The 27,210-nt window shown below is 49.5% G+C and overlaps 1 protein-coding gene across 3 annotated transcripts in view; it reads left to right on the forward strand.

The window, feature by feature from the left end:
* Positions 1-490: 490 nt before the first annotated feature.
* Positions 491-27,210, forward strand: part of MIPEP (mitochondrial intermediate peptidase) — a 101,527-nt gene continuing 74,807 nt past the window's right edge. For all 3 annotated transcript variants that reach the window (XM_054586529.1, XM_054586530.1, XM_054586532.1), the window contains exons 1-10: positions 491-744; positions 3,375-3,548; positions 6,617-6,705; positions 8,483-8,569; positions 12,518-12,581; positions 16,254-16,436; positions 16,985-17,141; positions 19,285-19,333; positions 21,113-21,173; positions 24,741-24,793. In XM_054586529.1, the coding sequence (XP_054442504.1) occupies positions 562-744; positions 3,375-3,548; positions 6,617-6,705; positions 8,483-8,569; positions 12,518-12,581; positions 16,254-16,436; positions 16,985-17,141; positions 19,285-19,333; positions 21,113-21,173; positions 24,741-24,793 (1,100 nt within the window). In that variant the 5' untranslated portion in view covers positions 491-561. The remainder of the gene's footprint in view (positions 745-3,374; positions 3,549-6,616; positions 6,706-8,482; positions 8,570-12,517; positions 12,582-16,253; positions 16,437-16,984; positions 17,142-19,284; positions 19,334-21,112; positions 21,174-24,740; positions 24,794-27,210) is intronic.

Genomic DNA, 27,210 nt, shown 5'->3' on the forward strand with positions numbered 1-27,210 from the left:
ATGAAAAGGTGAAAATAGGGGAAAGTTCTTTCAAAAACCAATTCCATGTAACTTAATGTTTTTCTAAGAGTGAATTTTTAAGTACTTGCATCATTTCTTGTAATTTATTTGCAATTTTTTTTATCATTTCCATTATCTGAAGAATCCTTTGCATGTTGTTTCTTGTGGAAAGGCGGCTTTGATATCGTTTTAGTGCTCCAAGAAGCCATCTTGTGACTTATCTCTGGTCTGTATTTACAGGGACATTAGGGAGGAGGAAAGGAAAATGGTCATTTCTATTTAGTCACTGGGTGGGAAGGTAATCCTTGGCCGTTCCTGACTCCAGGCACAAGGGGGCGCGAGATCGCAGCGGCGGCCGAGCCGGCGGCGAGGCGACGCTCTTGCCCAGGGCACGCAGACGTGCTCACGTCCTGAGGGTCGCGCTTTCCGATTGGAACGTGAGGGCCCCTCGTGACTGGCGTGTGCCCGCTGCCTTGGAAACGCCGTGCCGCCGCTCCTCGCGGAGCCGCAGTGTAGGGTGGGGGGACACGCGGCTCGGGCCGGGGTTGCTCCGGGGTCACGATGTTGTGTAAGGGGCTGTCGGGGGGCCTCGCAGCCCGGGCCGCGGCTCTGCTGCCAGGGCGCGCGCGCCTGCGACGCCTCGGGGCTGGGCTCCGAGGGGTCAGCACCAGCTGGTCTCCGGTGGGTGCCGCCTTCAATGTTAAGCCCCAGGGCCGCCGACTGGACCTGTTTGGAGAGCGCCGGGTGAGCGGCGCGTACCCGGGATAAGCTGGCGCCCTTCTCCGCGGGGACGGGCTGGGGCAGATTTTGCGGGATCCGGAAGGAGACGGGCTGCGAACACACGTTGCACAGCGGGGCCTTGCGGGCGCTCTTGGTGACCTCCTGGCCGGTCACCTTTTTGAGGGGCTGGGTTACAGGGGGCGGGGCGGTCTTTAGGGGGCCCCTCACCCAAGCTTGGGTCCTAGACCCGTTTTCCAGGTGATCCTTTGCTCCCCGGGAACTTTAGATCGTGCCCCTTGGAAGTGAATTCCGCCTGCCCGGTTCCGCCCTCCCCTCGCACGCCGCCCAGACCCCGCACGGGTTCACTTCTGCGCCAGCCCTTCGCGTGTGTGAGACGGGCTTCGCCCTGGGATTCCCAGGCGGTGTCACGTATTCTTTTTTGCAAACACAGACTTGCCTTTAGCCCGGTCATTAGTGATGCCATGGATACTCGAAATTGCATGAACTTTTTCAAAGCTTTGGGCTCTCTTGCTTTTTTCCCCCCTTGAAACAAACAGATCTTTTGAAAAGAGGTTAGTTTCCTATAGGTCCACGGTGTGGGTCCCATTCGTATCTGCCTGCAGGACATGACTGGCTGAATTCCCCAGTTTCTGTTCATTTCTGTATCCGCGGTGACTGGCTTCGGTTTTCAATTAATACTATGTATTGAATGGCCGCTTTAAAGGTGGAAGGACGGCAGGCTTGAAAGGGACCTACCTGATACTTGTTCTACTTTGCTTTTGAGGGTGTTGATCATTCTAAGCTTTTTTCCCCTTTTTGAAATTTCTTCATTGTACCGTTAACTTTCATATAAAGTGGAGTCTAGAATGTGGTTGCAGTAAACTTAATGGTGTGTGGTTTTGTTTTGTTTTGTTTTTAATTTTATCTCCTTCATTAGCTTAGTCTGTTTTCAAATTATTTTTGTATGACATTTGCCACACCAACTTCTGTTCAGGTAAATAATGTCGGCATTGATGTCACTGATGTGAAGAGAACTACCTCTAAGTTCTGAGCAGAGAGAAGTGAAGGGCGAGCTTGGTTTGGGGGTAGATGAAGTAGAACTGATTTCAGCTTTGTTTTTCTTTGGCTCCTCATGATTGGAGGTACTGAACCCAGATTTTCAAATACGTAAATTGCTTTTTGACTGAAAACAGAAAGGTTCATTTAGTTTTCTAGTATTGCCATACCTTAGGTCTGAGATTTGGAATTTCTGGGGGGAGCACCGGCAGGTGCCCTGGGAAGCGGGACCGGCGTATACTTGACTCAGGTGAAATCAGTGTAAAGATCGAGTTTATTTTTGGTTCTGGTTCTGCTCCACCCCCACTGTCTTTATTTTCTTCAGCTCTTTAAGGTAGTTTGAAGAGAGGTGGACACCTTCACTTCCCTTCTTGTAGAATCAGTAACTCTAATCAGGCCTGGGAGTTTTACCTCCTGGTATTTCCCAAAACCGACACGTGGAGCATCTACGAAGGTGATGCACAAAGTTCAGCATCTGCTCCAATGATTTGGTTCCTCCCAGGCCGCTGTGTACCAGGCGCCGTGCGGGGCAGCTGGCCAGGTGATGGAGGGCACGGGTCTGCCTCTGGGGGCTTGGCATCTCAGGAGAAAGCTTGCAGACAGGCAGGTTACCGAGAGAAGTGTGGACAAGGCACGGGCTTCGCGGGTGCAGGGAACCCATGCACGTTCTGGCTTTGACGTGGTGGGTTCCTGACCTCAGCCTTTTCCTTCGCCTCTTAAGCTCTTTCCTTACCTGCGAAAGGTGGGTGGCAGCACCTGCTCTGGGACCATGTGGCTCATAGGAGAGACTTGTGTGTAAGGCACGTGGCGCACTTCCGGGCACGCGGCGAGTGGGGCGGATGTGTGCTGCTTCCCTGCCCTCCTGAGCACCAGGACTGGTGTGCTGGGGCTGGTCCCAGGAGGCCCTTCCTGTTAGATGAATGGCTTTTGGCTTTATCAAAATACTGACATGCTTTTGGAAAGGATAAAATTTTGCTGCCAGTTTCAGCCTATGACTTGGTTTATCATGTATATCAAGTCTTTCCGAAATACCTGTGTGCTTGATAATCACCTCATCGTCCCTAATTTATGGTTGTAGAGCAGTTGGTGGTGCTTTGTCCTGGACCTCACTAGAGGCCGGAGGGTGTGTTAAGGTGTAATTTCGAACCTTGTATTGTAATCCCTTCTGTGCTTCCTGAAAAAACCGAGGCCCAGGTGGAGAGGGAAGCTGGCCAGATTCGCACAGCCAGCACTGACTGCAGCTGCAGTTGGTTAAGTCCTCTCTGTGTGCTGGCAGCTCTTAAACCGTTTCGTTTTTTAACATGTATCTTCTCATTGAGTCTTTGTAACCGCTTTTGAGTTCTGTTCTGGAGTAGTAGCAGAGCTTGATTTTGAACCCCTATGGCTGTATTATTGTTTTTTATAAAACAATTAAAAATTGAAGAAAAATTATACTTTTAAAATATGGGGAATGTGAAAGTGGTATCTGTGATCACAGATATTACAGATATGTAATAAACCAACAAAACCCACAATTTCCTTTATGAAAACAGTATTTATACGTAATACCAAAAGGTCGTATTTTCAATAATAAACTGGAATCACTCATTGAATTTCAGGGTCTTTTTGGAGTTCCTGAGCTCAGCGCCCCAGAAGGCTTCCGCGTCGCGCAAGAAAACGCCCTCAGAAAGACAGACTTGCTGGTGGAGCGCGCGTGCTCTACGCCGCCGGGGCCCCAGACGGTGCTCCTCTTCGACGAGCTCTCGGACGCCTTGTGCCGGGTGGCGGACTTGGTAAGGCTGCTGCTCAACCTGAAACTCCCTCTGCCGAGATAAGAACATGCAAAGTTTATTAGGTTTAATGTTAGACCATGAGGTTAAAAACATCCCAGCTGTTTGCGAGCTGTTGGGTGTGGTTTGCTGTAGTGAAGTCTGTCATTAGGAGTGGGAAAAACGCGTAGGAAAAGGTGGTATTTAGAACTTGTACATTCAAATGTACATTTAATAAAATATACATGTAGTATATAATAAAAGAATAATTACTCATATAACAGCTTTTGTTGTATGACAGAGATTCTTCATTTATGAAAATATCTACCAAAATTCTAATAAATTACCTGTTCACTTACATTAAGATCTTATAAAAACCAGTTTTTATAAACATTTTAGGGAATGCGTTGTGTAATTAAAAGGTTTTGACTTCAAACTGATTATGTTACAGACTTTTGTCCTTAACATTTTGAAGTGGAAGTAGACACGTGGCTAAGTCTCCTCACCGACTAGGACGCCCACGGCCGAGACACGGCGTGGCCTCTGTCCGCCCGGGGTCTCGCCTGCGTAGCGTGTCGGGGGAGGCCGTCACAGCGCCACCGGCGGGGCTGCCGCCCCCTGGAGCCGCACTGTGTGCCGCGCTCTCCAGGCTCGCTTCCCCTCCGGCCCCCGCCAGGCCCGGGCTCTGTCCCCTGTCCTGGGAACGCAGTCCGGAAGGAGACGGGCGCAGTCTCCGCCCTCCGGGGGCGCGGCAGTGTCAGCTTTTTGTGCCGTCTCACCAGGCACGAGGCCCTGGTAGCCGCTTACCTGGATGGATTGATTCAGCCTTCTCGCCATGTCTGGTTTTCAGGCCGGGCACTGAGAGGTTAAGCGACATGCCCAAGGTCAGCCAGCCCGGACGCGGAGGGGCTGGGCTGAGTGCAGGCCACCTGCGGCAGGCCCTGTCCTGCCCGCTGATCCCTGCGCCCTGGGCAGGGACACGCTGGCCGGCCGCACAGGCCTGATGCGCCTTCCCTGGAGAGGTGGAAGGTTGGGTGGACTCCCCGCCTCTTAAAAAAGGACTTATTTACTTCAAACACATCACACAGTAAAACTGACCTTTTTGAGGAGTACAGATCTGTGAATTTTACCTCATTTCTCATGTAGCTGCCGCCGCAGCCCGGCTCCCTAAATATGCTGTCACTCCAGAAAAAGCTCCCACTAGGCCCCACACCCGCTCCCCACCGCACAGCGCGCACCGCTGCTGTGGCTTGTCCTCTGAAATGTCGGATGCTTGGGGTCCTACGCCTTTCGCCTTTTGAGATGGCCTTCTTTTACCCTCCCCGTGTTTGTCTTGTCATTGTTCACGAAGCTTGCTTTCTCCACCCTGAATCAAGCAGTGGCACCTCTCAGGGGGCCGTACAGTCACGATGAGCTTCCTAGTCTTAAGGACACTGGGAAAGCGTCGCCAAGGGTTTTCTCCAGGACAAAACGAGAGGGGTTGTGGGCTCCAGGCGGGCAGTCTTGGCCACAGGGGAGGCTGGCTCTGCTCCGCCGCCTCTGCTCCGCCGGAAGGACGGATGGACGGATGGACGACGTGCAGGAGCCCCGCTCGCTCGGTGGAGTGGAGGCGGAGGCCGCACCTCCTCCGCTGGGTCGCGCGGCTGGGGTCTGGGAGAGGGAACATCAGCCTGCGCCCTGCGCTGTGCGTGGCCGGGCAGCTCTGAGGCCAGAGCCCCGGACTCCTGTTTGCTCATCGTCCGGCCTCCGCGCCGATGAAGCGGCGGCCCAGGACTTGCCCACCGTCTGGCCTTTGCCCTTTGCTAAAAGATTTCAACTTCCTGTCCCTCAGCTTGTCCTGTTTTTTGAAGGTTTTTGTATTTATGGAGTATAATGCCTCATTAAATACTAATATATATGTAAATCTCTGGATAGAAAAAATTCAGAGGACTTTCTTTTCGGATTTTTAAGCTTTTACCTGCCAGTAAGTTTAATACCATTGTAAGACTTTGATTTTATAAATTATATTTTCCACCAAGTGGTCAGTTTTATTTCTCTTTCAGTGCAGTTGCCACGTAATAGTATTGTTTTCCTCATCACTATTGCAAATGAATTTTAAAATGTATGCTAGTGTTTTTAATTTTAATATCAGTTGTAAATTCTACAACACTGTAAATGGGTAATTTATACAACGTGTTGTTAATGTTACATAGCTCATTTTTCAGGTGCTTTAGTACCAATGTTATTGTCACATCAAAAGTTGTGTAAAACTGTATTTAAACGTTTTTCATTAAAAACTATTTGATAAAAAAAATTAGGAAATTTTACCTGTGGTGACTTTATTTTATAAGTCTTACATGTTTTATTCTTGGAGAATGAAAGAGAAAATGTGTGATATTTCATAGTTTCCCTGTGTTTTTCTTTTGCAATATACTGCCATTACCATTAAAAGTAAAACCTAGTTTTTGATTGATTCCATTGAAAAGAAGAAAGGACTCAAGCTCAGTGCGGCCCTGAGGTCCAGCAGCAGCCCCTCCGCGCTGGGCGCGGGGTCCCTGGCAGGCTGCGACTGCGTGTTCCCACTGTAATCGGAGGGGCTGGGGAGACAGAATGCATTGCCTTTGTTTTCTGCACAAAAAACTAGAATATAGCTAAATTGGCCTTGAAACTATAGTGTGTGTCAGTTTCAAAAAAGAGAAAGACAAACTTCTAAGGACCGTTCTCTGGAACCAGGTTTATACGTGAGAAACGGTGTACACAGTGTCATCAGGAAGTTGTAGAACACTTGAATAGGAGTCTACTGTTTTGAACTGTAGAATTTGGGAAAATTCACTTAGTATGTATTTATGTTTGAAGGGGAAGGACTTTTATAAAAGAAAGTTAGTGAAAGTATTGGAGTCTTTGGACCAAAACAAACTTGGTTCCAAGGAATAACAGAATAATGTTCAGAAAGAAGCTGCTTTGCCTGACTAGTTAGTAAAATTTCAATACTGGAAATGCGCAGGTCAAGCCAAATGGCTCTTTTTTAAAAAACAGGTTTTTATTTTGCCCTTGGACCTTGGAAGAAAGCCTTCCACCAAATCCCCTTTGGTTTTGTCTCTCCTCTTCAATAGGCTGATTTTGTGAAAATTGCTCACCCTGAACCAGCATTCAGAGAGGCGGCGGAAGAAGCTTGTAGAAGTATTGGCACCATGGTAGAAAAGTATGTTCCATCCCCCCTCCGAGACTATAGTGGGTGATGTAGTTTTGTGGGGTTGTGCTCTAGGAAATGTTCCCTGGGGCTTGTCCCTCTCCGCAGGGCGGGGGGTGCTGTGTGACCGCTGCGCAGCCGCCCAGGGTGTGGGGCGTGGGGAGGGCCCGGGGCCAGGCCGCTGCATCCCCTTCCCAGCGTGAGCAGCCTGACCTGAGGCTCGGTATTTGTCATTTCTGTCATTGTCCTTGTCTGTCAGTGGGGTAATAAAATGATTTGCCTCTTAGGGTTGTGATGAAAATCAAATGGTACATATTAAGTGCTCATGAAGGTGTCAGGAACGTGGCAAAGCTCCAACAGCCTCCATCATTGTTTACATGACGTAAGCGTTCCTTCGTATTTCAGTGGCAAGTCGGAGTTTCTAGGTTCCCAATCTGGGGACCACTGGGCAAGAAGCCAGCGTTGGCTCCACACAGTGGCCTTGCGGTCCCTGTGGCTGTGACGAAGTGACTTATTTTAAAGGGATTTTACATATTGGAAGCCATCTCTGAGCCCCCCTCGGCGCCTGCTCAGATAACCAAGCGGGGGACAGCGCCGTGTCGACCTCTCGGTGCCGCGCGGGAAAGTCGGGCGAGAGTCCTGAAGCCACCGGGGGCTCCGGGCTCCCCGGGCCTGGCTGTGCCACCAAAGGGCAGGGCCGGTCTGCGTCCGAGCCTCGCACACACCGGCTTTGGCAGGAGGAGGGCGAGTGGCGGTGGCTTCTCTGGTCCAGCGAGGCTCCCTGAGGGCCTCACGCTTCAGGATGTGCTGCTGCTGCTCCCCTGCTGAGCGTCGCTTGTGCACTTAAGGACGAGGCCAGCGATTTTTGTCACCATCATTGAAAATCACAGTGTCGAATGGGCTCAATCTGGTCCCTGCCGATTCCAGAAGTGAGGAAGGGAGGGAAGGAGCTGAACCGGGGGACTCCTCGGGGGAGAGAGTGTTGCCTGGGAAAAGGCCTCAGAGAGGAGCCCGGGCTGCGCTGGGTCGCCTGCCTGCGGTGCCCCCGCTCTGTCTGCCCCCATGGACGGGGCTCTCACTTGTCCGGGAGGACAGCAGGGGACCCTGGTCGGTATGAAGTGTCAGGGGTCCAAAGGCTTCACTTCACCTGCACAGCATGTCTGTCTTTTGTTCTCCTTCACTGCTCTGCTGCCCTGACAATAGCGGGGTTCATCAGTACCCTCATTAACCTTAGGGCGGCCTGTGGCCCAGCAAGCCCAGGGGTTCCCATAACTTGGCCAAGGTCGCAGAGGAGTGTCATGGCCTGTGTTGCCTCCTGAGAGTGTGGCCCTGAAGCCTGCACCCTCGAGCTGCCCTCACAGTGTGGGCCTGCCGCACTCACCCAGGTGGGCGGGGGTGGCCCAGGGCCCAGGACACGCAGCCCAGGGCTCCAGACCAGCGGCCGGCGTGCACTGCGCACTGGGGCTGGGTCTCCACGGCGGGGGTCCGTTAGGTCCCCCGTGACCCCGTTGCTCCCTCCCCGCTTCCTGTCTGCTCCTCGGGCTCGGCTGCTGACTGACCTTAAATTTATCCTCATGCGTTCCAAACGGTTCCTGCTTGACCACTTTGCCTGACAGACTCCTGTCAGCACGCAGAGGACAGTTAGGCTAGTCCTGGTCCGCGTGGAGAGACAAAACGAAAGCTCAGTCCCTTGGCCTCTGGCCACAAGCTGGCATCATCCTCTTGATGTAAAGTCAAAAAGAAGGTATTAGAAAATCATTAAATTTTTGTATTTGTAATTTTTTTCTAGGTTGAACACAAATGTGGAATTATATCAAAGTTTGCAGAAATTACTAGCCGATAAAAAGCTGATGGACTCCCTTGATCCAGAAACCAGGTACTCACGTGCATGGTGACCATGGCTGGGGAGGCGAGGCGGGGCGGCGGGGGCCCCGGGTGTGTGCGCCACGGCCCGGGCCTGCCGGGAGCACTTCTGCCCAGGGAGCTCCGCGCAGCTCCCGTGCTCCCCGGCACCGCCTCTGAGGTCTCCGCACAGGCCTGCTCCTCATCCCCGAGGTTTATCCTTCACGCTGATATCTCCCCACAGCCTTTTACTTGTTCGTTACTTTGTTATTTTTCTACTTCACTAGTTGCTCTTTGAGATCAGGGTTCTGGTTTGTTTTGTTCACCGCTGCATCCTGGGCACCTGCAGTGCCCAGGGCCTAGAGCAGGTGCCAAACCAATGAATGAACATGAATGTCCATTGATGTGAATGCACAATGAGTGAACAGCGGATAGTTACACTCAGCTTCATGCGTAAAGCTCCGTAAGGGATGCCGCCGGCAGGTCCTGGCACACTGAGTTTCCCTACCAGTGGATGTCCAGAGGCTTGAGATGGTTTGCTTTGGTTCATTAGGTTTATCAGTCTGCACTAAAAAGGCTTGATTTCTAGGTTAATAGATAAAAATATTTGATACGGGATTTTGGAGATCCTCTTTCTTTGCTCGAATTCATTCATTTATCAAATGCGTTGTAGGGTTTGTCATTAACCCACCCAGATGTCATTTGTGTCATAGCTCAGAGATCAGTATTTTTTTCTTACCCATATATACCTTTTATTTATGGGACACTTTCTTCCTTCGCCTCCTCGAGTCACCGCCCCCTCCCGCTTCCGTCCCCTTCCTGTCTCCATGGGGCTGTGACTCCACGTGCCGCCCTACTCAGCAGGGACCCGTTGATGGTGGGCACTGGGGTGCATCTGGCGTGGGAGCACTGCGTCGCGTGTCGTGGACCCTGATGCCCATAGTTAGTCTTTGTTATAATTTTGTTATATTTAGCATTATACAGCCTTATTAGCAAAACAAGTAAAAGCCTTGTTTTTGAAGAAAAAAAATGTAGAAAAATATTCCATTTTTGTGATTCAAGTTTTCAAGAAAAAGCAAGGCACAGAAGTCTCTGTGGTCGGGTCTCGGTTATTCTAAATAAGTGGCGTGGCCCAGTGAAAGTAGGTGAGAAGGAAAGCCAGGGAAAGTCCTCGTTGTTGGCGTGAGCCACACGTCAGCTGCCCCCGTCCCGTGTCCTCAGGAGACAGAGGCGCTGCCTCCGCCTGGGCCCCTCAGGACAAGCAGCCGCTGGCCTTCCCCAAACCCCTGGCCCACCTGGCCTGGCGCCTGGGGCAGTGGCTGTTTTAGGTGAGGGAGCAAATGTAGCGCCTCCCTGTCTGTTCGGAAACTCAGCACACATTTTTCAAGTCCCTGCTACATGCTGGGCACTGTGCCAACACCTCTAACTTATTTAACTAAACATGTTCTTCATAGCCTTGAAAAGAAAAAAAGAAAAAGTAGATTGGAAAGAAATACTACCATAATTTTCACAGTGATTATCTTTGATGGGATTAGTGATTTTAATTTTTTCATACCTTTCTACAGTAAAGCTGTTATACAGTAAACTCAGAGAATAAATTTTCATCACCAATCTTTTCACTTCTGTCTTTTCTTATTAAAACAAACAGCAAATACCTTTGCTAGAAAAGAGAGTGGTGTTTTTAGGTTAACTCTTTGGGAAAGATCAATACAAAGTAGAGAAAACGGGGGTAGGAAAGCACTTTACATTATTTAAGAAAGAAAGTAAATTACTAAATTATTGATGTGCCCTATTAAGTTTTCAGAATTTTAAAAGAACTTTAATTCTCATTCAAGGTACATTGGCACGATAATCAGAAAGATAAATATGTCCATTATGAAAAGTCAAGGAGAGCCAGAAGGGTAGATCAAATACTGGGATAATGTAACTCCAGAAAAAAAAGGAAAAAAGTGTTAGCAGAAAGAGGTGTTCCAGCTTCTGGTTTCAAGCTTGCCGTAGGATTTAAAAGAAAGGAAACAATTCTCATTAGCCAAGAAACTCAGCTTCCAGCACAGCATCAAAGAGTATAATATCTAAGTAGCTGTTAATAGTTGGAAGAAAAACTGAAAATCTCTTGCACAGGTCTTTGAAAAATTGTCCAAGTATAAACTGTTTGGTTTTTAATTATTGGGATTTGGATGGAGTTGAAATAAGTCATTACCATGGCGGCTTTCATGGGTTTGTGCTCTGCGATGAAAGGAGTAGGCGCACACGTAAAAAGCAAATTACAATAGCTTTTCATGTCTGGCATGACATATATTGACATTTAAACACTGGTTGGTTGAAGCTATTTTTGTTCCTCCTTTGCGTATTATACTTAAATACCCGTAGAAAGCGTTGACAGCTCTGTACAGCAGAGGCCTCTCACCCCGTGACTCTGTAAAAGCTCGGGTGTTCACCCCACAGTTGTTTTCAAAGCGGAAGTCACGGATGCTGTCAGAGCCTGTAGCCGAGGCGCCGGATGTGGGTGGCCGTAGAGGACAGGGTCCAAGATGTCACCGTGAGGTGTCAGGCTGAACATGCTGAGGACTTCTCACGTTGAGAAGGGTCATCTTGCCGGAGCGCAGGGCTGGAGCGGAGGTGGCCTGGGAGTGGGGGCTGTGGTCGGGGCCAGGGCGACAGCCGCCTCTAGGGTGCGCTCTTGTTTCCGGGTCCTGGAACGTGTCAGTCACGTTGAGGAGGGCGTTGGTCCGTGATCTCCTGGAGGTCAGGTCCTTAGAGGTTTCCTCTATTGTGCTTGAGCTGTGTGTCCCAGCCCACGCTTTGGTGGCCCAGGTGAGGGTGTCTTTCCAGGGCGCACGTATTTTCTCTCACTTAGTGTATCTTTGAAGTCAGCAGTTTTATTTCCCTGGTACCTAATGGGAAAGTAAAGGGCATTAATTAACTTGTAATGCAAAAGGGCAAATGCGTTTGTAAGTGTAAAAGAGTACAGGAGAAAAGTTCAGGAGAGGTCCCCCGCCCTTGGGTGTCACCCAGGAGCCCTCCCTTCCCCTGCCCGGTAGCCATTGCTGCTCGTGCTGTGCTGGCCGTTCTGATGGAATCGCTGCAGTGAGGAAAGGTTGGGAAAATTAGGGCCTGTTGTTAAGTGTGCAGCTGCATTTTATGATCGTTCGAGAATGTCGCTCTCCACAAAGCACACTAGGAGTAAATCTTGAAGTAGCGAGGAATCTTCCCTCCAAGGCTTACGCAGACGTCGCATCAGGAGAAGAGACGGTGGGAGGGAGCCGATGAAGAGCCTGCTCTTCCACAGTGAAGAAGGACTGCGAGGTGGTGCTTTCAGTGCGGCCGCCACCTCAGAGGCCATCGTGGACGGCCTCTCTTTGAACGCACCAAACACTTTATTTGCATCCCTGTTAAGAGTTCTATTATTTCTTTTACCTTATATTCATTCATTTAAAAAGTATGTATCCCCTTGTGAGACCACGCCGTGTGGGACGTACGGGAGCCGTCGCCCAGCAGCAGGTCAGAGTGCGGGTCTGTTGCCTGCGCCCACCACCAGCGGGGCGCGCGTCACAGGTGGCCGGCGCGGCTCCCCTGGCTGCAGCGCGCATGCGCTCCGCATGCCTCCTCTGGCGCGTCGCGGTGTGCAGTGGTGCATCTTTTCTGAAGGGGAGACAGTTGAACAGCTGAAAAGATTTCCACCGACTCTAGAAAACAGCAGCAGAGACATTGGTCCTCTGTGGAGTAGTCGTGACTCCTTCGGTTCGGCTTAAGGCTTCTGGTACAGGTAGCATGACGGGGAAGATCCCGGGTGGCCCACAGGAGAGCTTGAACACCCCTCGGCCAGCGGTGTTGGGTGTGTGGGAGTGTGAGTGTGTGTAGGGAGGTGGAATCTGGCTTTTTGTCAGTGAGATTGAAAAAGGCCCATTTATTTAGCAAAAAATGAATTTTTTGTTAATTATTATTATTATCTGTTATAACCTGGGTCTCATTTTATTTATAGGCGCGTGGCTGAACTCTTTATGTTTGATTTTGAAATCAGTGGAATCCATCTAGACAAAGAAAAGGTAAAACCTCCCTTTCTGTGTTGTGGGTCCTCTTGTTTTACTGCCATTTCATTGGTGCCCTTGTTGCTGCACTCCACGTGTGCGGCACGAATTCGCACATTGAAACCGCTTGGGCCATTCATGTTATGAAACTCTCCCACAGGCGATTGCTGGATGCAGCGCTCTTGGAAGCTGACCTGCCAGCCATGATGGTTCGGGGTTCAAAACTGGCTTCAGACAGGATGGGGTGTTTCGGGTGTCTTGGGGTTCGGGTGGGATGGGCAGTGTTGGGAAAGACAAGGCCAGTGATGGCAAGGCTGCCCCCATGGAAGGTTGCGATCGGGAGGTGGCGGCACAGGGACATCGCCGAGACCTTTTCATGCCGCAGGTGTCTCTGACAGATTCCCACGGTCTTGTTCCCGAAGCAGCGCGTGCGGGCTCTGCAGTGAGCGAGCTGTGGCAAGAGGGGCCTTACGCGCTGTCCGGACTCCCCATTAGAGTATCTCAGGGAATGTGTCCCATGCACTAGCTAATGCCATTTCGATTGGTGCGAGGTTAGAGCCCCGCTGGGCCACTCACACACTGCGGTGGCTCTGTGGCTCTGAGGGCTCGGCCCGCGGCTCGCGGCCCCGCCCGCAGCCAGCACAGGCCTCCCCAGCACCCACAGGCAACGAGGCTGTGCTGTGCGGTCCCACGACCGGGCGGACGCGCTTTCCCCTCCCGGGCCGGCGGCTACGTCTCTGTCCCAACGGTGCCGCCATTCTGAGTCAGGTTGCGTTTTACATTCCCAGTGGCCTCCCATCTTAATCAGTGACCCAGCACCTGGGTTATTCCTTTGGCGGTTCGCCTGCAGCTGTCTGCGTCCCCAAAACAACTCACCCTGACTCTCATTACCAAGCCTCTGGCCAGGCCTAAAGTCCTCTGTCTTCCTGACACTCCTAATGATCAGTGAGCGCGCACTTGCTATTCAGAGCCTGCGTGTCTCATCGGATCGTATCCCGGCCGATGCCTCTGTCGCTCCTGCTTCACAGATGAAGAAACCGGGATACCTAGAGGTTATGTGATTTATATACAAGGGCACAGAGCTTGTAAGTGGCCTCGTACATACAGGGTGGGGCAAACGTCGTTGTGCATATGGGAAATAATACGATAATTAACAAATAATAACGCACGAATAAGCCCAGTGTGTCACGTACTCACAACTGTAAGCCCACTCTTGCCCACCGTGTATGGTGAACACTCGCGACTACCCAGCCGGCCCCTCCAGCAGCTCTTCTGGCGTCCGCCTGGCCTGTCTGCGCACATCGGGTCGCTTCCTGAGGGCGCTGGCTCGATCGCTCCTCTGCTGCCCGCACCGTTCAGCACCTCGTGCTGCCCGTGAAAAAGTGTCCGCAGCAGTCCGCACGTGGCAGGGCCGTCCCAGCTCTCCCTGTGGGTCCGTGAAGTCACGGCTCCGCGTCCTCCCCTGGTGGTCCTGTGTCCCCGCTCTGCGTGCGCCCCGGCGTTGCCTGCCCGGCGTCCCTGCCCGGCATCCCGGGTGGAATTCGGTGTTGGCTGGCGCGCCTGTTTTACGTACCTCCTGCCCATGGTGTTTACCTGAAGCCGCTGCCTATCAGCGTGGCTGCGGTTACTGTTACTGCATCGCTCGTCCGTATTATTGGCTTCTCAGGGACACAGAGTGTGGGTCGTAGTTTTAATGCCTGCCAGTTCCGGACTCAGTGAAATATGGAGCAGTGTATAATGAGTCATAATAATGCCAGCTAATATTAATCAACTTTGCTGTCTTCAGGAGGAAAGATGTAGCTTGTAGCTGAATAGTTTTATTACCTCACTTAATCTTCCTGAAAGATGTTTTTGAAGCTTTACTGCAAGGTAATGTGTGCCAAGTCAAGGCCACGTTCACTAGCACTGACGCTGCTCCCTTCACCGTGTGTTTTTACAAGAACAGCTGCCCTCCCCAGAAGGTGACTCCCTGGGACCCCTTGGACGTTGAGATGCAAGTAGAGGCCTGCCGGGTTTCTCTCTCGTGCCTTCTCGGAGGTGCTCCGCCAGGGCAGGGCAAAAGGGGGACACGTTCCACTTTTTAAAGGGAAGGCCTTGAAATAAACCCAACAGCAATCCATAAATTGTAAAGGCATACATTCTCTCTCTATTCTTTCTAGGGTTTTTCTTATTTAATTTGAAAGTTCTCATTGAATATAATCTGCAAGCTTAAAATTAAGGGACATGTATGTTTTTTCAGAATTATATAATAAATAGCAATAATTCCTTAGGCATCTTAGAGTTCAGAGTACTGCTAATTTAATTATCTCGGGATGATGAAATGCCTCATCGATGGCTGGTGAAGTCAGGAAGTAAACCAGCTTTTACTTTTTCAGGAATTTCAACAGATGGGAAATTCTTTTGAATAATTAAGTTTATCACTTTATTTTCATAATAAAAGCTTTGGGGGAAATTTTTAGAACTACCCTGGAATTTTTTTTTCACCATTTCTGTTATTCCACTTGTTACCATTAGGTGGTGCTAACTGGCTGTATCAGAAACTAAGTCGACAAGATGTGGGGGAAATCTGAAAAACTTTTTTTGCATGGCAGTTAAAATTTCTATAATGAATATTTTTGGTTATTAATATATATTTAATTTTTTAGCATCTTATCAGTGTACATATGCACCTTGTATATTTACTTTAAAAATAGTGCTGCTTAATCATTTTTTCAAATCGTAGTAGACTTTAGGCTCTGCTGATAACGGTGGACACCTGCCCCAGAAAGACCTGTGCGTGCCTTCCCACGACGCCCTCAGGAGCCCCGGGCCCGAGGCCCGTCCGCCTTCCAGTGACGGCGTCTGAAACCCTCCTCTGGCCCTCCAGCACGCCTCCACTGCAGTTCATAGTTCATCCAAAACATTTGTGGTGCCCCTTTAATAACACACATTTATTCAAGAGATTGTGTGTCCAGAAGGCGCGACTGCGGGATAAAACTCTCATAGGCGGGCCCACACCAGCCCGTGGTCATCGCGCTGTCTGAGGGCCGGCCCCCGGGGCGCAGCCTGGCTCTCTCGGCCACAGCTGCCCTTCTCTACACCCTCCAGCCTGTGCCGCGTCCGAGCTTCTCAAGTGCGTGTCCCCTTTGGGAGGTTCTCCGCGCTCCTGTGAAGAATTACAACGATTCCTTTTCTCTCCCCCGACCGTTCTAGTCTATAATCTTCTAAGACTGAGTGTATTTTCTCGCCTGCCTTTCAAATGCTTAATCTTTTAATCTGAAAATACTTTTAAGCATTGTATTGACTGGAATCAACTAGAATCTCTTCACTAAGAGATCCTTTGAGGGATAAGAGAAGATTCTGTACTTCTTAATGTTGTTAATTCCAAAGATTAATTATCTAACCTAGACATAAAATAGAACTCCAGAAGTTATGTAAGTCTTAATGCATGGGAACACTGTACTGCCATAAGGATAATATTTTTCTTTGGAGATTAAATGTCTATCAAAAACATAATTAATATATTGCAGTCTGCTATATATTTAGGACATTAACATGTTCAATATGCATTTTATTATTTAGTATATTTAGTATCTTAGTAAATTGTAATTCAAATATTAATGGTGATTTGCCCTCCATATAGATTGTCTGTTAGTCATAAAATATGACTTTAAATGCCTTGCAATAACTTTCGCGGTCCCCCACATACAGCGCAAAAGAGCGGTGGACCTGAATGTTAGAATCTTGGACCTGAGCAGCACATTTCTTGCGGGAGCCAACTTTCCCACCAAGATAGAGAAGCATCTCTTGCCAGAGCACATCCACAAGCACTTTGTTCTTGCCGGGGATCACATCATAGTTGACGGTCTGCATGCGGAGGCACCAGATGACTTGGTACGTGTCCCCCATTCTCCTTGTTGCTCAGGGCCCGCCTCTGTGCTGCTGCCGTTTTAACCCCGGATTCCGTGATGATATAATCCTGCCATTAAAGACACTTCACTGTTGCTAAGCCCTAAAAATTTAACCTTGGGATTATTAATTCCATAAATGCTCTCAATGATGAAAGTGGTTTAATCATGTCTAAAGAAGAACTCATTTTTAAAGTATGATAAATCACAGCAGTTATTGACATTCTAGACTACTCAGATTTCTTAATGCATGTTAGTCGTACTTCGCCTGGTTAAAGGTGCTTTATGGCACGTGCTTTGGATACAATTTTGTCTGACCACACCCCGTAACAGAGAACTCTAGTCCAGTGTGGTGCTGTATCTCATACTAGGTCATTACTCTAAAAGCTTGATTCACCTTGCGCAAACCATTATTTCATTTTTAGAGCAGCAGTCACCTGAAGAATAAAATGGTGGGAGGTAACCTGTACTATTATTGCACAGGACTTTATATCACGGCATTTACATCTTGTACCATTTGCTCTTTCAATATAGGTGCGAGAAGCTGCTTATAAAATTTTTCTTTACCCCAATGCCAGTCAGCTGAGGTGTTTAGAGGAGCTGCTCAGCAACAGGGACCGCCTGGCTAAGCTGGTGGGGTACGCCACGTACTCACACCGAGCTCTCCAAGGGACAATAGCCAAAAATCCAGGTACGCCTGTGTCCCCGCCTTTTACAGCAAAAGAGAATTTTTATGGAACTGAAATTCAGACTTAAGAAATTGTTTTATGACTTTATTTTTTATTATAGTTGACGTGCCGTATTATATAACTTTCAGGGGTACAACATAGCGATTCGACATTTATATTCCTTGTAAAGTGATCACCACCACAAGTCTCGTAACCATGTGTCACCATGCACGGTTACTACAATGTCGTTGGCTCTGTTCCCTGTGTTGCACATTACAGCCTTGCGACTGTTCTTATAACTGGCAGCCTGTGCTGCTGCTTTCTCTTTCCCTTTTTCAGCTCAGCCTCCCACCCCATCCCCTCTGGCAGCCATCACTTTGTTCTCTATCTGTGAGTTTGTTTCTGTTTTGTTTTGTTTGTTCTCAGATTCTACACATAAGTGAAATCACGCAGCGTCAGTCTTTCTCTGTCCAGTGTATTTCTGCTAACATAATAATCTCTGCGTTCATCCATGTTTTCCCAAATGGCAATATTTCATTGTTTTTTTATAGCTGAGTTTTATTCCATTGTATATATGTACCACAACTGTTCTCTTTTTCTATCCAGTCATCTATCCATGGACACCTAGGTTGCTTTCATATCTTCACTATTATAAACAATGCTGCTGTGAACATAGGGTGCGTATGTTTTTTTGAATTAAAGCTTTTGCTTTCTTCGGATATATACCCAGAAGTGGAATTGCTGGGTCATATGGTAGTTACATTTTTCGTTTTTTGAGGAATACCCTTACTGTTTTCTATTTCCACAGTAGCTACACCAGTTTACAGCCCCTCCGTGGGAAGCGAGGGTTCCTGTTCTTCGCTTCCTCACCAGCACTTGTTATTTGTTGTCTTTTGTGATAATAGCCATTCTGACAGGTGGGAGGTGCTAGCTCATTGTGGTTTTAATTTCCATTTCCTTGATGATTAGTAATGTTGAGCATCTTTTCACATATGTGTTTGCTATTTGTGCGTCTTCTTTGGAGAAATGTCTGTTAAGGTCCTCTGCCCGTTTTTTTTTTTTTATTGGGTTTTGTTTTTTATGTTGAACTGTGTGAGTTCTATATTTTAGATATTAACCTCTTATTGAATATATTAACTGTAAATACCTTCTCCCACCTTGTTGATGGTTTCCTTTGCTTTGCAAAAGCCTCTTAGTTTGATGTAACCCCCTTTGTTTATTTTTGCTGTTGTTGCTTTTGCCTGAGTAGACATTTCCAATAAGATATTGCTAAGGCTGATGTTGGAGAGCTTACTGCCTATGTTTTCTCCTCGTAGGTTTATGGATTCGGGTTTTACATTTAACTTTTTAATCCATTTTGAGTTTGTTTTTGTATATGGTATAAGAAAGTGGTCTACCTTTGTTTCTTTCTCATGTATCTGTCCAGTTTTCCCAATACACCTATTGAAGAGACTGTCTTTACCTCATTAAATATCTTATATCTTTGTCTTCTTTGTCATTGATTAATTGACCATATGTAAGTATGTTTTTATCTCTCTCGATTCTGTTCCACTGACTTGCGTGTCTGTTTTTGTGCTGGCACCATACTGTTTTGATTAGTGTAGCTTTGTAGTACAGTTTGAAATCAGGATGCCTAATACCTCTAATATAATTCTTCTTTCTCATGATTCCTTTGTCTATTCAAGGTCTTTTGTGGTTCCATATAAATTTTAGGAGTAATTGTTACAAGTATTATATCTTCTTGTTGGATTGATTTTGTAAAATATAAATTGTACTAAATTTTATCCACAAATCAGTCTTGCTATCTCTTTAAAACTCAGAAAAAGTCAGACATGTCTTAGTAACTTTTTTTTCCTTACACGTATAGTTAGAAACATTTTGAAATTTAAAATTTTCTTCTTTAGCCTCCCATTAACTCTTTTCATTTTGGGATAAAACCTAAGGCTTTGGATTATTACTGTGTTGGTTGAATTTTTTTTCTGATAAAGAGATTATTATCTAGAAATATTTATTATATGCCTAGTAATATTAGCAATGCTGTTTCCTCTTTAAAAATCATCAATTTGAGCACATTACAGTATATAATGATCATCACATTATAACTTTTACAGGTATGTTTATTTTTGTATGTCATTAAAGGTATTTTCTTTTGGATTTTATTTTTAGAGACTGTCATGGAGTTCCTTGAGAAACTGTCTGACAAACTTTCGGAAAGGTTGGTTTTTATTCTACTCTTTAGATGTCATTTGTCTTCTTGGCATTTATAGAACTATGAGGACGTGGCCCATGAAGGATGTGCGTGCCGGACGGAGGCGCCGGTCCCAGGGGCTGCGAGCCAGACCGGCTGGGCCCCGGGGCGCGCTGTGGGCACGGTCACCCCCAGAGGTGGCGCCCTCGAGAGTGCGGCCGGGCCCTCTGGGCCTCTGTCTTCAGGAAATCATCGCTGACGTGCAGTTCAGAAATTTGCCAAGCCGTTTTGAAACTATGTTTTCATTTGTACCACCAGTTTTAGGACAAGCTCTGAAAACAGTGTTTTTGTCCTTTAGTGTTTAGTTTCCGTCCTTTTGTCCAGCAGTGTTGGCCCAAGTGTGGGCGGTCCCCCGGGGCGGCGAGGGGGTCCGCATTCCAACCCTGTGTGTTTTGAGAGCGCTGCGCTCTGCCCTGTGCGATCTCTGGCCGGAGCGCGTCCCTTTCTCCAGGCCGCCCCTCGGTCACACTCGCCCTGCTCCCCGACACCCAGCCTTGGTCCCTCCCCTGGTCCCTCCCCATCCCTCTTCCCCTACCCCGTGGAGGGCGGCGCTCCAGAAGGTGCCACACGCCTGGGTTCCAGGAGGCGCTGGCCCTGGTTTGTCAAAGAGGGTCGCCTTCCAGAAAAGTCAGGAACCGTGTGATTTCCCTCATTCGTGGGATATAAAACTGAAGATGGCAAATGAACAAACGAGACAAACAACAAAAACTCAGGGCCGCAGACAACAGTGCGGTGGTTACCAGAGGGAGAGGGGGTTTGAACGAGGCAGTAAAGGGTAGAGGGGGTCAAACATACGGTGTCAAAGGAGATTCAACTTTGGATGGCACACTCCTAATATACAGATGATGTATTGTAGAATGGTACACTGGAAGCCTATGTAATTTTACCACCCACTGTCACCCCTGTAAATTTAGTAAAAAAGAAAGAGGGTCATGTGTTCTCATTTCTTAAAGTACTGTCTAAAATTTTTTTTGATTACACCAACATGTTAAATTTTAGCTCAAATTTCCATTTTCTATTCTAAACTCATGTCTCTTTAATCCTCTCTAATTTGGATTATATTTATAAATCCTAAACTTTTCTTTTAACCCAGCACATAACTATGGCTGTGATATATAACGAAGAGGAAATGTTAATTATGCAGTTAGTTGAAAATTTATTCTACTCTGCTTTGTTGGCTGTTAGTATTCCTTCTCTACTTGTACGTAGCTTAGATTGTATTTTGAGCAAACATCCTCAGATTTTTACAGTTATATGTAGGAGTTAATTCTAACAGAAACCATATTCCACAAACACTAATCATGCATTTGATTACTGCCCAGCTAGTGTTCTTCTGTAGGGGAAGAATTATGCATAGTCATCTTAAATATAATCTATGTTAGTACTCTCTTATAGGAAGTAGTATGCTAGTTTTTTGCCTCTCTAAGGTATAGCAAATAGTCGTGATTTAAAGTTCGGAGATCAGTACTTTGTTTCTGTTACGTTGCACATCTGTCTGCGCTTTCGGACTTTCAAGACATGTATCTGTCAAGATGCTTTTTGAAAGTAGAAGTTGCCATCATTTGCAGATGTGTGTATTTCTCTCTCTTCTAACACATGTCCAATGGGATTAATACGGGTTTATATTCGAATTGCAAATTACTTCTAATTTTATCGTGCGTATTGGAAAGTAACATAAGCAACTAGTTTTTTATAATATACTTACTCAAATTTTGTTTAACAAGTAATAACAAACCTGTTTTACAGAACTATAAAAGATTTCGAGATGATGCGAAGGATGAAAATGAAACTAAATCCTCAAAATTCTGTAAGTAACTATGTTGGAACGTTTTTATTATAATATAAACAGTCCGCTGAGGTCATTATCTTTTGGCTGGAGAGCTTTCTCGTGACGCGGCAGGCATACGTCGTTTGTCTCTGATCCTCGTTTGGTGAACAAAGACCTGGAGGCATTTGGTCCAGATGTCCGGGCCTGCCATTCCCAGGAGGTGCGGTGCACCTCTGCTCTTAGCGGACGTAAGGCCGAGGGGCGCACAGACACGCACGAATGTAAATGCGCGTCAACACCGCGCGGGCCCCGCCCAGCGGAGGCGGCCCAGTTCCGCAGAGGCGGCCCAGTTCCTCGGAGGCGGGCTGCTCGGCCTGAGCGGCCCAGGGAGCCTCGGGGCGGGCTGGGGCTGGCGGGTGGGCGGCAGTTTGCCTGCTGGTTATGGCACTCACACAAATTGATATGACTGGCCGAGTGTGCCTGTCCTGAAGATACTTGCTGTTTTCAATCCCAAAATGAAATGGATCACATGATCTAATAGCACAGACTCGCACGTCCTTAGGGCCCGAATGCTGGCCCCGTGGTAGGGCGGCCAGGAAGCGCTAGGGTCCCTGTGTGAGGACCCGGCCTCCCACTTGATTTGGGGGCACCCCGGGGCCTCGGGGGTTGCTTCGGCCAGTCTCCCGTGGTGCCGTGTGTCAGCCTCGCAGGCGCGGCCACTGAGAAACAGGGGAGCCCCGCCACGTTCACCACTCTGTGAAGCAAGCCGCCTTCTGAATGTGTGGTAGGAGCCATCCCAGCAAAGTAACTAGGCGTGTGCCCACGTGGGCTCGGTGGACGAGTCCACTTAGGAAGCCAGGCCGTGGGTCAGAATTTCCTCTGAGGGATACAGAAGGAGGAAAAAGAAAATGGGCTGCCAGATGCCAGCTGATTCAAAGCCATCGCGACGTGAAACCCTCCTCCCTAGACATCTCTGCATAGCCGCTGGCCCATCTGGGTCCTTTGGCAGGGGTCCCGCCCCAGTCCGCGTCTGGGGACTTGCTCCCCTCTCGCCCGCTCCCCGAGCCGGAGCCTGGGCGAGCCGGAGACCCGTGGCTGTCCGCGCGCATTCTCTGGGCCAGAAGCGGGAGCACCCCCGGAACCCTTCCGAAGTGCCAAACCTGGAGCCCCGGGGCGAGGCCGCTGGATCAGAGGCTGCGGGCTGCGCTTTGCCTCCCCACGCCCTCCGGGTGGCTCAGCCCCACCCCTCGGTGGCACTGTCAAGTCCGCAGGGGCTGCCCTTGTAAGAAGGCCACGTGCCCTTCTCTCTTCGTGCCCGTGCCGCAGCCCTGGCCGAAGCCACGGTCACTTCTCACCCGGCCAACAGTGGCTGCCGGGCTGGGTTTCTAGCCTTTGTCTGCCTGCCCTCCAAACTGTCTCGGCCGGTGCCAGCATGTGTCTGGCTCCGTGTTAGAGACAGAGCAGGGACTTGGCCCTATTTGAAATATCAATGAGTAGAGGAACAAATGAATGAATCAATGAATTGCCACCAGAGGGGTTTTTCTAAAAAGCAGATCTGATCGTGTCACTCTCGCGGTTAAAATTTTCAGTCGCTCCTGCAATTTTTAGATGGAGCCTCCCATTTCTCCGCTTTGTTCTCCAAGCCCTTGGAGTCGTTGACCCCGCCTGCTCCTCTGGCCCTGCCTTCCGCTGCCCCATCACCGAGTTGGAGTCCTTTGCTCTCTGCCCACGTGTGCGGGGCGCGTGCACTGTCTTCACTTTCTTCGGCTTTGCCGTCCCTTGCTTTCCTTTTTTCTGTGCTTTCATTGTGACTGATGTTTATGGGCGGGCTATTAGGGCGGCTGCCTCCCCCTGATTCACGAACCCCACACACAGGAACGCCTTTCCCCTTCCCCATCTGGACGAAGTGCTCCTGTTCTTCAAAACTCAGGGCAGGCCTGGCCACCTGCAGCACGGTGGCTTAGACCCCTTCTCCCAGGCGCCGAGTCACGTGGCGCAATGTCACAGACAGGATGTCCGTTTGTTCAGGGCCCTCAGTTTACTATCTGTCGGCACGGTGGTCGTGGGTGAGGGGATGCGTCATTAGAGCCTGCACTCTGGCACCTAGCAGATAGTCATCGATCTCCTGGTGGGGGAAGTGTGCGCCAGCAGCTACGTGTGAATGCAGGGCAGGGCCTAGAGTTCCAGGGATGCTGTCCCTGACCTTCGGGAGCTCACAGGGAGAAAGGAGATGAACCTACAAGCATCTGACCTTGGTGTATGTTGTGAGAGACGTACGGTCATGGGACAGGAGAAAGAAGACCTTCCTCTTCAAGGAGATGATGTCTACACTGAAATTCTGAAGGACAGGGGTAATGAGGACAGAAACCCACACGCATGGAGCGCTTACTTGATGCCCAGTGTCCTGGCAACAGTTCAGCACGTTAGGCAGCCTGGTTTGGGGGTGACTCATTCAGACCTGGCTACTGAATGGATATGGAGTCTCAAGCAGCGCGGGGTGCCACCAGGATGTAATAGGGAAAAATGCCACCGAGGTCCCTGCCTGCCCTCACGGAGCTTACGTTCTGGAGAGGAAAACACAGTGAACAAATAAAAGTAAACGCGCTGTGTCATACGGCGATGGAGGCTGTCGGGGAAGAAATGCGGACGGAAAGGATGGAGCTGCGGTCCCATGCGCCCTGGCCAGTAACTGGAGCAGAGACGTGGAGGCGATGAGCAGCGCACCGGGAGACCGCACGGAAGGGCGTCCTCAGGGAGAGGAGTGGCGGGTGCAGAGGCAGGAGGCGGCCCGTGCGACCAGGGACCACGAGGAGGCTGGTGTGGCCCGCGCGGAGTGAGTGGGCGCGAGTCACAGGAGGCGGGCCCAGGGGACCCTCCGAGCAGGGTCAGGTCGCTGGGCGGAAAACGGGGATGCCCCGTGAGCGGAAAGGGCTCTCCAAGCTTAAAACCGGCGCGGAGCGAAGGCTGGAACCCGCGTGGGCTGACTGCGCGCAGCCTCGCACCCGCCGCTCGTCAGCGGACACTTTGTGGGCGGTGATCCCTCAGGTAGTCAGGCTTTTTCCCTCCTGTGTTCTTCACAGTTGTCAAAAAAATTTATTATTACAATATGTTTCTCTATGACATATTTTCTTTGCCAAGATTAGAGTTAATTCTGCTTTAGTTACATTTTAAATTGTTGCTTTCATTTTGAGGATCCGCCCTAAGCTTCTTGCTTAGGTATAGAAAGAACCTAATCTTAGCTTTAGTACACTAATCTTAGCTGCAGTATGTTTTATGGATTAGTACATGGGTTATGTTTTGGGAGAAATTTCAACATGGCTAATTTAATCTATTAATGTTGACTTTTATTAGTTTGCATTTCAGAATGACATTTGTTTACCTTTTCCCTAAATTCCAGGATTATGCCTTACTTATACCTCTCTACTCATTGATTACAGGAAAATTAAAATAAAGAGGCAGGTATTTCCTGCCAAGCCATGCATTTTTAGGGTGTCATAGAACTTTTCCGATTTAATAACAGGTCTCCATTTTATAGGCTAGCTGAATCACTGATAAAAATTGTGAAATAGTCCATAGCTTTTGTAACAGCGAATTTTTCCATCGTAGGAACTAATGCCTTGGGATGCCCCCTACTACAGTGGTGTGCTCCGTGCCGAAAGGTAAGGTCTTTTGCAAAGGAAGAAAAAAACTAATGTTCCTTGAGTCCTCTGAGCATCGGTCATGCCTCTCCTCTCCTCTCTCGGTTGCCCTCGTCGCAACCCTGTGTCTCCTCCAGGCCCGCCCCTCCCCTGGCCGCTCAGCGCCCGCCCCATCTCAGCGAGCTGTGCACGGCCTTTGGGGAGCTACCTGTCCTCTCTGGGTCCCTTAGCAGGGTTCTCTGTAACGTGGGGTTTATTGCCGTCCCTCCGTCATAGGTCAGGGTTCAGTGAAGCGCATCCGTACTGAACCGCAGTGTTACATGTGCTCGGCCCTCATGGGCATTCTGCGGGAGCAGCGGTTGTCAGCCTTTTCCGTCTCCTGGCTCACATATGCTGGGTGCTAAAAGTCTGCGGCACACCAGAAAATATTTTCTGCTGATCTGACAAAAAAAAAAAAAAAATAAGTTTAATCTTGATTCATTCACACCAGATGGCTGCTATTGTGTTGGTTGGTGTCAATTCTGTATCTGACAATCTTAGGGAAAAGAGGTTAGTGCCCCTGACTCAGTAGTCAGGTATTGCATTTTTAAACAACTTTCTTTTTCCCATGGACATGGGCTTTCTTTGGGGACTGCTGGGGGAAGAGAGGGCCAGCCCCTGCCCGCCAGCCCCTGCCCGCCAGCCCCTTCACTTCCTGTGCAGAGGAGGAGTTGGGGAGGGTGGGTACCGGTCCCTGGCCCAGGAGCACTGCCTGCTCAGCCTGCCCTGAAGCCGCAGCCTGAGCCTGGAGGCCAGGCAGCTGGGGGGCAGGCAGGGCAGCAGCTGGCCCTTCACCCCACCCCCTGACAGCTCCTCTAAGAAAATACTCGTGCAAAATGCAACGGACGCATCAGGGTAGCTGCAAAACGCACATCAGGAGAGCCTCAGTGACAGGCCAAAGCTGCCGGATCGGGGAAGCCCGTCCCGCCAGGGTGTCCCAGCATCGCTGTGCCCAGCAGGAAGAATCCTGTGACTGGCCAGGAGGCGGCTCACCGCTGGGTCCTCATTAAGGTTGTGGGGTCGCTGACGCCTTCCAGACACAGCAGGGGTGTCACGCAGGGCTGGCTAGGGCCTGGCCACAGCCTGCTCTTCCTTAACAGGAAACACACACACACCGCGGCCGCGGCTTGTTGGGCATAGCCTGCCCTTCCTGCTCGCTCCCTCCGCTCCTCTTCCTCCACAGTTCAAGCCACACTAAAACCCTGTCCCTCACCCAGATCCCTTTTTGTCTCAGAAGAGCCTGGCCTGGGTGCCCGTCGGGTCGCCTTGGTCCCCCTTCCCTGGCTGCCCTGTGAGGTGGTGCTGGGGGTGCACGGAGCCCCGGGTCCGCGCTGGCCCGTGGGCCCGGCGTCCACCACGCTCAGCTGCGTGCCGCACCATTGGCCGTCTGATGATGGGTTCTTTTGTCATTCTGTTGAGTGTGTCTTCTCAGCCATATCTTAAAGCTTCTAAGAGCCGAGTTTGTTTGCAGTGAAACGTGGAACACGCACTTAGGGCTCTCAGTGAGTGCGTATTGGTTGTGTGAACTCAAGGCTGCTGCCCCTGATCCATTGTCAACAGGAGGCCCCAACACGGCGGCGGGGGGGAGGTAAGAGGAGAAAGTTCATTTGGGGAACAGTTTGCAGACCTGGGAAACGGCCTCCAAAAGTGTGTCCCCCCACCTCGGAAACAGTGGGAGCCTGCTTATATAGAGAAAGTGCCTGCCCTGGTCTCTGATTGGCCCATTTTTATGCAGATGAGGAACCCAAATTTGCACAGTTTGATTGGTCCACATAGTACTGTCCTGATTGTCCTTCTGGAGGCCCTGTGGTTGGCAAAGGTGCGGATGGGGCTACAGCTGCGCAGGGCAAGGGTCTGAGCACATTGGTTGAAATAGAGCCCAAGAACTCCTGCATGCAGGTTGGCTCAGACACTGGGAAGGCAACGCAGCCGACTCAGCGGCCCCCTGTGGTTTCCGCCTGTGTGTGAGGGGCCGCTGCAAACACTGGCTCTGCACTCTGATTATTAACTTAGGCCCCGTTAACCATAAGGAGCCCTTTTTGGCAGGTCTGCTCCTTTGGATCAGCAGTTGGTAGCCCCTGTTCAAGCCTGGGCCTAAGCCAGTGATGGGAAATTCTTACTAAATAAAAGCAATCCAGTGATATATTTTTGTAAAAAGATACCGTGTTTTTTGTGAACGACAGTTTTCATTGATCAGATTTGTTGAAAGCAGTGCGACCACCTGGAGGTCTTCGTGCTCCTTGGTTGGCAGAGGTTTCCATCAGGCCTGGCGCTGGGAGTCGGAAATCAGCAGCTGTTCCAGAACCCAGCGTGACAGCCTGCCTCATGTCCACTAGGGGCTTTACTTTGCTTAATTTAGGCCTCGGTATGCATTCCTTTATTTTGCTATTAACTCAGTA

This window comes from Pteronotus mesoamericanus, unplaced genomic scaffold (assembly GCF_021234165.1).
Source record: "Pteronotus mesoamericanus isolate MK-2021 breed Mesoamerican mustached bat unplaced genomic scaffold, CSHL_Meso_final contig_94, whole genome shotgun sequence".
Lineage (NCBI taxonomy): Eukaryota > Metazoa > Chordata > Mammalia > Chiroptera > Mormoopidae > Pteronotus > Pteronotus mesoamericanus.